General features: G+C 41.8%; 1 protein-coding gene across 1 annotated transcript; it reads right to left on the bottom strand.

Moving 5' to 3' along the window:
• Positions 1 to 2,213: 2,213 nt before the first annotated feature.
• LOC139616437 (transcription factor Sox-9-B-like) lies at positions 2,214 to 6,264 on the bottom strand. Its single transcript, XM_071473594.1, has 3 exons — positions 5,522 to 6,264; positions 4,816 to 5,063; positions 2,214 to 4,438 (listed from the first exon to the last, which is right to left on the bottom strand). The coding sequence occupies exons 1-3, from the start codon at positions 5,947 to 5,949 to the stop codon at positions 3,672 to 3,674; spliced, it is 1,443 nt and encodes a 480-aa protein (XP_071329695.1). The 5' UTR covers positions 5,950 to 6,264; the 3' UTR covers positions 2,214 to 3,671.
• Between the last annotated feature and the right edge of the window lie 3,046 nt (positions 6,265 to 9,310).

Below are 9,310 nucleotides of genomic sequence, written 5' to 3'. Positions count from 1 at the left end.
TCGAAGTCTGAGTCATGGCAACTTTATATTTCACTCATGTCACGCAATACCTTGGTTTGGAAGATTTAAAAAAAGTGGATTAGTACGGTTCTTATGTCCTTCCCTTGTGACCCCCCCTCGTTCTCCCCCAAGCCGTCACTAACTGGCCTCCCTTTGCCCTGTAAGGCCCTGAGGCCCTGCTGCCTGGCTGCTTCGCTCCAGGTTTGAACCACTGGAGATCCATGTGATGGATGTGCTTTGGGGGCTCTCTGTGGGAGGTGGGCTCAGGGGCTTCACTCACCCTGCCTGCTTTTTACTGTCAGAGAGAAAGATGCCAAGCCTTCATATTCAACCGGAGACAGCAGAAGCAAGACTGCAGGAGGATCACTGTCTACTCAACACAACAAGCTTAAAAGTAACTTTGTATTGATATGGTTTATGTTTTCTTCCTATATTTTGCTTTAGCTAGTTCCTGAAAGTGGCATTAGTCAGAAGAAGAAGCTGGAGCAGAGAAAAAACAAATATATCTGAAGAGACAATGAGGAGCATAGTAAACAACTTCAGACTTTACGATTCAGGGGAAAAACGCACTGAATAGACCATTTAATTGTTTTAACTGCACCACATGAGTGATAGTGCCAGGATTTAAAACAATAGTTAAATTGTGGATGCCAACTTTAAACCACAACTCTAACTGTAGATATTGCATAGTCTTGCTGATACATGTCATCAGTCACTGTTGATTGTCAGTGAATTCCACGAGGTATTGGGTGTTGAAATCGGGTAATTTCCCTTTTAGTTGTACCCACTTTCCCACAGCTTATACTTCTATCTCAGTTGCAATTACACTTTAACAAATCCCAGAGCATGTGAGTGAACTACAGGTTGGCATTTTAAAGTGTTGTGTGTTCTTACTCTGACACTCTGCACAACCTTTATTTTTCTAAAACCCAAGAAACACATTTGCATTTGGTTTTCAACTTAAACCTAGTGTTGAACAATGACTGCGGTTCAGGAGGTTGTCCACTAATTGGAAGGTTGGTGGTTCGATCCCCAGCTCCTCCAGTCTGCATGTTGAAGTGTCCTTGAAACCACAAATTGCCCCCAATGATGTGCCATTGGTGTGTGTGTACGTGTGTGTGTTATAGAAGCACTATGTATGGAGCAAGCACTGTATGAATGTGCGTGTGGATGGATGAATGTGACCTGTAGCTTTTAGCTTTTACTTATTTGAAATGTAAATTTGCACTCACAGTTGCATGATTTTCATCTGCTACTAAATAAATTAGTATGATAAACAACTTTTCAAGGAACCAGTCTTTACCTTTTCTGCTATTTACTTGTTACAGAAACATATGCAGTGAAAAAGGAGGGCAATGTTCGGAGGAAAGCATCCAGACTGGTGTGAGAAAATACTCAAATGTTACAACGAGGAATGACATGGTTGGTGATTCTATTTATTTCATTAAAACAATGTGTAATGGTAATTTATCTCATTCTTTGTGACAGTTTTGCTTAGAAGGTAGATATTGATGACATAATATCGTCATCATAAATCCATATTTCTATGCAGTATAGATGTGTTGAGCCACAGGGTTAGTGCAGTGTAGTATGATGTGAAATGGGTTGTTATGGAATCAAGCTAAAAAAAAAAACAAAACTGTCCAGTCATTGCAGTGAGATGAGGCGCAGCGGTGGGTGGCGGAGAAAGGTTCAGTCCAGTTGATGTGAGGAAAGAGACGTCATCTGTGAATGTGCCTCAAATTTCAACACAAAGCTATAGTACCTGATTGTGTTTACACTGTCACTGATTTATTAAGGTCAGCTCTATTCCTACATTACTTGGCCAGTGATGAATAAACAATATGCAATGTCTAGTTTGTTTCTTTAAGCCGTCGTGTATACAGGCAGGGGGAGGGGTGTGGACATACATCTTCTCAATAGGCCGTGGTAATAATGGACCTGTGACCTCACGGTCTGAGAAGCCAGAAGCAAAACCTTAACTTTACCAAACTGCTGCAGTTGGTAGCTGACAATCTGGCTCTGATTAATACAGAAGTTAAATTACTAGGTTGCCTATAAGCATCTTCTGTATTTCTTTTTTTTTGTTGTTGTTTTTTTTTTTTTTTTTTAATGTATGAGTTGGATAAAGACTCTAAATATGATTTTAATTTGTTTTTCGAGTCTTTTCTTCATGGATGACACCTTCTTATAATTAATGGCACAAGATGGTCTCATATTTCTCAGTGTTTTGTTTTTATTGCAAACAATATAATACAAAAGATAAGCTTTTAAGACAATGGCATGTTTACCTAGGGAAACTGCATTAAGAAGATGACAAAATGAGAACTAATGATACAGAATATAAAATGAGGAACACAACTTTTTTTTCAAAAACAAAAAGTATCCTGTTGATTCCAGCAAATTCTTTACAAACAGCCGCAGCTTCCATATCCATTAATTCATTTGTTAGAAAGAAAAAAGAGAAAACTTCGAGTTTTTCTTTTTTTTTTTTTTTTTAAGAGAAAGACTCATTGTGTAATTATAAGTAATCTGTACATAACTAGATCACGAATAAAAGAAACTTTTATACGGAAACATTTACAAATGATAAATAAACAAATTTGTACCACACGTCAGCAAACTACTCCACTGAAATCTCAGTTAGCTGCTGCTGAATTTAAAAGATAATTGCAAATAGTTATTTTCAAATAAAATTAATGCTAAAGAATAAATTAAGAAAAAGGTTAGGAAAAGGATGGGGCTGTTAGAATGACAGAAGCACGCCCGACTCAGACCTGCTGGCTGCTGAGGAGAAACAGGTCAATGGTCACTTCCTGTATCCCCTCGAGCAGGAAGTCAGAGCTACGCTGTGGTTTCGACACTGCAGTGCCAGTGGACGGAGCCTCTACTGTGGCTCCAGAGGCACCAATGGTATCAAGGCAGTACCCAGATAAAAGCAAGCATTGCTCAGTTACATCTAGCAACACAGTAAGGCCCCTAGTAGAGTTACATGGCACCTGCTATAGCATTTCTGACGCAATAATTTGAGCTAAAGCAAAGAACAAGAAGTAGAATATTTGACTAATTCACTGATGACACAGTCATATCATGGCCAAAAATTCAAATCTATTTCCAACGTGCATTGCTCAATTCTTGCATCTCATGGGAATTTACGATAAAATATGTACAGTACAAAAATTCAAAGCAGAATGTAGGCTATTATATGACGGCAGTGTCAGTAAACAGATGTTTCTTACTTCCTGTTCAAAAATACACTAGTGAGAAGTAAGGCCACTGAGGGTGTTTTTACTCGGCATTCCTGCTCCTTTAAATGTTTTAAACCTTCAAATGGTGACGATGAGGATGCTGATGACACTGATTATAATGAAGATGGCAAGAGCAGAACACATACACAGTACATACTAAAATATTTATAACCAGTATGTCCTCACAGAGGATTTAATGTTTTTAAACATTATATCTAAAAAAATATAATCACAATTCCAACCAATACAAAAGGCACTGTTGTGAGCCAATCCAAAGATATATTTTCAGTACTATAAAATAGTCCTTGTCATGTTTTTCTGTTGGCAATGAAGGGTGTGTGGCATGGTGGCGCGAAGGCCGCCGGTCAGAAAGAAGTCTTTGCGTGGGGTGAGTGTTGTACAGTCAGTGCTGAGGCTGCCTCCTCACGGCCTGGACAGCTGTGTGTAAATGGGCTGCTGCTCCCAGTGCTGCGGACTGTGGGTCTGGGGCACAGAGGGCACCCCAGTGGTGTCAGCGATAGGGGTGTACATCGGCCTCTGGCTGGGGCTCATGTAGCTGAATGTGGAGTACAGGCCGGAGCCTTGGCTAGCTGCGTGGCTGTAGTAAGAGTTGGCACTGCCTTGGTGGTCTGAATAGTCATACTGTGCTCTTGTGATGGAGGGGTAAGAGGAGGTGCTGTAGTGCTGCAGGTTGAAGGACCCATAGGTGATGTGCTGTGGAGAGCCTTGTTGCTCGCTGTAGTGACTGGGGCTCAGCTGCTCTGTCTTGATCTGGGTGGTTCTTTGTTGCCCCTGCTGGCCCTGCTCACCTCCTCCACCCAAGGTGGTCAGAGAGTGCTGCTGCTGCTGCTGCTGCTTGGGCATCCAGGTGTGGGCCCCAACATTGGCCGCCTGGCCGACTGAGGAGCTGCTGATGCCATAGCTGCTGGTGTAGCCAGGTTGGCCTGCGCTGGTCACCCCAGCATGGCTGTGAGGCGGCAGGTACTGGTCGAACTCATCCACATCAAAGCTCCCCATGTTGGAGATGACGTCGCTGCTGAGCTCACCAATGTCCACAGCTCCAAAGTCGATGTTGAGCTGGCGACTGGTGCCCTCCTGCATGGGGCGCCCCTCACGCTTCAGGTCAGCTTTACTGGAGGGGAGGTCTGTCTTGGGGGTGGTTGGGGGTGTTGGTGGACCCTGGGATTGACCTGGTGAGAGGAAAGTTAGAGTTAGCTTGAAAGTTAAAATAATTCCACAAAAGGATGCATCTAAAAACAATGTTTCCAGCATGAAGGGCTAAAGTGAAATACACAGATGCTTCCAGGTGCAGGAGTTTACTGGCACTAATCTGCCAGGTGTACTTGCATGATGGTTTGTAAACCCCACTAATAATTAATCATTAGTCATTAACAGGTGTCTGTTCAAAGCCCTCAAGCCGTCTAAGATTTGATTTCCACAGAGTGCCAAACTGAGTCACTTAAAAAAAAAAAAACTAACAAAAAAAAAACTAAAACAAAACAGAAACACTAGAAAACATCTTTCATTATTCTGTTTTATTGACTTATTATTATTTTTCTTCTCTTACCTGAATGTTCTCCTGGGGAGTGCACCTCGCCCATACTCGACGCCGGAGAATCGGCCTGCTGCAGCGCCTTGAAGATCGCGTTTGGAGATATGTGCGTTTGCTCGCTGTCGTCGGGTTCGTTTTGACCGTTCTTGACAGATTTTCTCCGCCTTGGCTGATATTTGTAGTCAGGGTGATCCTTCTTATGCTGCACTCTCAAACGCTCTGCTTCTTCCACAAACGGGCGCTTCTCTACTTCGTTGAGCAATCTAAAAGAAGAAAAAAAAAAAAAAAAAAAAAAGATTTGCACATTTATTTTACAATGCATTCCATCAATAGGCTAACAAAGGACAAGAAGTGGTTTATTAATTGGTGCTAGAGTTGTGCAATGTACGGAATTGCATCTCTGCATTACTTGTTTCATTATCAATAATCAGTAAGAAGAGTTTGCCTATCCTCAGTCTATAGGCTGAAACTTCTTCTGTGCACACACTCAAGACGTGTATCCAAAATCCTAACCCCTAAAACTAAAAAAAAAGAAAGAAAAAAAAAACCATTTTGAAAAGCATTGGTCTAATCCACACAAAGTAAAACTCTGCTTGAAACAGCAGGTGGTGCATTTCATCTAAAAAAAAAAAAAAAAAAAGAAAGAAAGAAATAGTGCGCTTCGCACAGCGAGGCGTAAAGGCGCACAGCAAGAGAGATTGAAAATGCGAAGCGAACCTACCTCCAAAGTTTGCCCAGGGTTTTGCTGAGTTCCGCGTTGTGCAGATGCGGGTATTGATCGGCCAGCTTCCTCCGTGCAGCCTGAGCCCACACCATGAAAGCGTTCATGGGTCTTTTGACATGAGGTTTGCTTTTACTCGAGCCGTTGACGCGCACCGGCATGGGCACCAGCGTCCAGTCGTAACCCTTCAACACCTGGGACACTGCATCTCTGATACAGACGGGGAACTTTTCTTCTTCGCCCTCCTTCTTATAGTCTGCACCCATGAGGAGGTGGTTGTCGGACGGCCGGGTGTTCTCGGTGTCCGAACCAGACCCGGACGGGCACGGCGAGCCTGCGGAGTCCTCAGACATGCTGGGGCTGGGAGCGTCAGAGTGACACTTCTCCTGTTCTTCTGTCATCTTCAGGTAAGGGTCGAGGAGATTCATGCGAAAAAATTAAAGAACAGCTTCTCGCAATGAAAATGGGAGAAAATCCTTCTTTCTAAATCCAAGCGCTGTGCCCAGAGACTGCAGTGACAGCCTGTGAGGGCGCACAGCTTGACTGGCAACCTTGAATCCTTTAAAATGAAAAAAAGAAGAAGCCAAAAAAAAAAAAAAAAAAAAAGTTTTTGTCGCTCCTTCAACTTCGCAGACAAGAATGCAAGATGCAAGTGATCGCTGTCTAATGCTTAACTTTGAAACTGTGACTTTAGAGAGAAATGAAAGTGAGAGATCTGCTCCTGGAGGATAGCTGAAGCGTCTAGAGACACAGGAGGCGATGCCTGGATTTATGTTTGACGGCGAGGAAATGATTGGGGGAAACTTTTTGGAGGCGGGGACGTAATATGACTCTGCCCGCAGTCAACAACAGTGAAAACCCCGTCCATGCAGGAGAAGTGTTTTTTCCCCTTATAATCTTTGTTTTAATTGAAATTTATTTTAAAGTTTAAAAAGCCGAGAATTAAAAGTCAAAATGACCTCTGAGAAAAACAAAAAAAACAAAAAAGAACAGCAGGGCTGTAATCGTCTTACTACAAAACGATGCAACAACGTAAACCATTTTAATATCAACGGAGATAAAACAACGCTGTGCATTTTCTTTGATCACACACACCAAGTCCGTGTCACCAACATTACAATATTCATTAATTTAATTTTATTTATTTTCTTTGTCCTGAATTCTATTTGGACAAATTGGACTTGCAGTTCTCCAGCCTACTTGGTTTTATATATATATATATATATATATATATATATATATATATATATATATATATATATATTTTAATCTTACAGAGGCTGCAGGCTCATTTGTTACACACATTGCCACCAAATTGACATTATTTGTTTTGTTTTTTGCCTTTTTTTATGTCATATGATGAAAGGTCTGGTTTTTAATTGCACTGCTCTACCAACCATATGTATCTTTGCGTTTAATTGAGTTTTCTGAAGGCGGTCAGCTGTTTGTATGACACTGGTTAAATTGGGAGCAAGAGCAGTTGCCTAAATAGTCACTGGAAAACCACTGAGCCTTTTTAAAAGTATCTTTGATAAGTGTGACGGTTTGTTAGAATGAACAGTGCAGCTTATTTGTGCGCGAATAAACGCGGGCAGTTGTGTGAAGTGTTTGCTGCACAGAGCCCGTCGAGTCGGGGTGGCTGCCCGAAGCGGTGACGGAGCCGCAGCGGCACCAGCCTCAGTCTGTGTCCGAGCCCTGCGCAGTGGCCGCATGCACCAACAGGGGGAGACAGCGGTCCAGAAACTCAAGAGGAAGCGTTGCGTCTGTGTGCGGTGGTGGGTGGGTGGTGGGTGGGGGGGGGGGGGGGGGGGGTGCAGTGACTAGAAACTAAGTAAAAGGGAATTACAAAATATGTTTCAAAAAAATGTGAGTTCCCTCTCTGCGTTTACATTTGAGGTCTTCCTCTTTCCGGCGAACAATCCATTGGGTCAAACATGGACATGGATTAGCCTATGTAATCCAGATTACAAAGAAAAACATTTCTCATGGAAATGGTGCTTTTGGAAGAATAATCAACAAGAGACCTGAATGTCTCTTCATCCAGAATGTGAATCGTGAGTTGTCACTCTTTGGTTTTATTTGACTGATCATGTTTTTGTGTTCTAATATTCTGTGATTTGTAACAGGATCATTTTGAAATAGCTTGCTTTTAAGATGTTAACATGAATGGCTAGCGTTTTTGAAATAATGATAGTAATAATAGTCATAACAGTAATAATAATAATAATTAGTGAAACAGTTATAGGCCTATATGGATGCATGATATAATATATAAACTCTTAGATAAATATGACAATTTCTCAGCAAAGCCAAAGCAAAAAAAAAAAAAAAATAAATAAAAAAAATACAGTCCATGAAAAACTAGAAGAAAACAAATGTGTTTGTTTTGCAACACTAAAACCTACTTTGCTGGATTTGCTCCAACACTTGTTTTTAGCTGAACAAAGGACGCTTTGTTGAAAGTCACTATGACCTATGTATTCAGTAGACCCCAAATCTGACTGCAAGTTATGAGTCTCTCTCTCTCTCTCAATATATATATATATATATATATATAAGGGTTGAACATTTTGGCCTACTATTTTGACCAAAACTTTGATAATTATTTAGTCAATAAAAATGTTACTTGATTTTGTGTGTGTGTGTGTGTGTGTGTGTGTATCTTTGGTCTTTCATTGCTAAAAATAAACACTAATCTTTGGTTTTAAAGACTGTGCTGGTTTCTAGTTTCCAGTTTCATTAAAGTCTTCAGTCTTCCCTGACTATGACATTTTCATTAAAAATAGCCTAATGTGCCTGTCAGATATATCTGCGAGCCATTCTCTGCTCCTTGTCTCACTAGATGACTGGTGGCTGTGGCAGACTGCCTCGTCAGCTCCCCTGCATACAGATGACATACAACTTGAAGTGCTGTTGCCTTCAAAGTTCATGTTGGGGAGAAACGGTAGGGGTATAGGAAAAGTTGAGGGATGTGAGTTGTTTTTGTTTCATCACTACTTGATAGCTATAATTATGCTGATTTAATGACACTTCAAAGTAACCTGATTCTCCGTACTTGGACAGAAAACCTTGACCCATTTCCCTCAATAAAGTGCAACTTCTGAAATGCCTCTGAGAGCCACAGCTCACATCATGCAGAGTCACTGACAGTCAAATGATACTTTTACACTTAGCTTGCCTTAAATGTACCCTTTCTTGTATAAAACAACACACTGCAGCCTCATTAAAAGGTGAACACTTGATTTAAGCTTCAGTTTTTAAAGGGACATGGTGTGTTGTGGGAGGTGTGATGAGAGCCGCTGCCATTTGAGAGTTTTCCGTCTGTGAGGCGACTGGTCTCAACATGCAGAGGAGGAAACCCAGTGATGGCTAACACAGAGGCATCAGAGGTGTGGTTGGGCATGTTCGCGCCCCCGCAGTGCTGACTGCAGAGGGTCTGAGGAGCCCTGCAGACTGACTTACGGTCGATCACAAGGGGGGACACAGATCCTCAGGGTCCAGGCTCACAGCTTACATGGAACACCCGCCTGCAGGCTGAGCAGGTCTTGGGAAACTTCTCAGCTTGACTTCGAGCCATGGCGTCAAAATTTTGAGGCAAACACTGAGGGTAAACTGCCAAATCATGTCTTCCACCTTTTCTAGCTCTCTCAGATTCCACTGCAAATGTTTGAGCAGAACACCCCTCTTCTTTTACAAAAAAAAAAAAAAAAGTAATTGTTTTACGTCTGTGGATGTGTTAGTACAGGAGATGTATGCATCTGTGCGTTGATGTCCGTTTAGCAAAACAAC

This window comes from Trachinotus anak, unplaced genomic scaffold (genome assembly GCF_046630095.1).
Source record: "Trachinotus anak isolate AG129_WGS33_773 ecotype Australia unplaced genomic scaffold, CSIRO_AGI_Tana_v1 ptg000003l, whole genome shotgun sequence".
Classification (NCBI taxonomy): Eukaryota; Metazoa; Chordata; class Actinopteri; order Carangiformes; family Carangidae; genus Trachinotus; species Trachinotus anak.
This window is presented reverse-complemented; position numbering and strand designations above follow the sequence as displayed.

Bases quoted from the DNA above. Each gene is read 5' to 3' on its own strand.
- LOC139616437 (XM_071473594.1), bottom strand. From the start codon at position 5,949: ATGAATCTCCTCGACCCTTACCTGAAGATGACAGAAGAACAGGAGAAG. The intron at 5,064-5,521 runs GTAGGTTCGCTT...TTCTTCTTTTAG, and splicing joins ACCCTGGGCAAACTTTGGAG to ATTGCTCAACGAAGTAGAGA. The intron at 4,439-4,815 runs GTAAGAGAAGAA...TCCTCTCACCAG, and splicing joins CTCCCCAGGAGAACATTCAG to GTCAATCCCAGGGTCCACCA.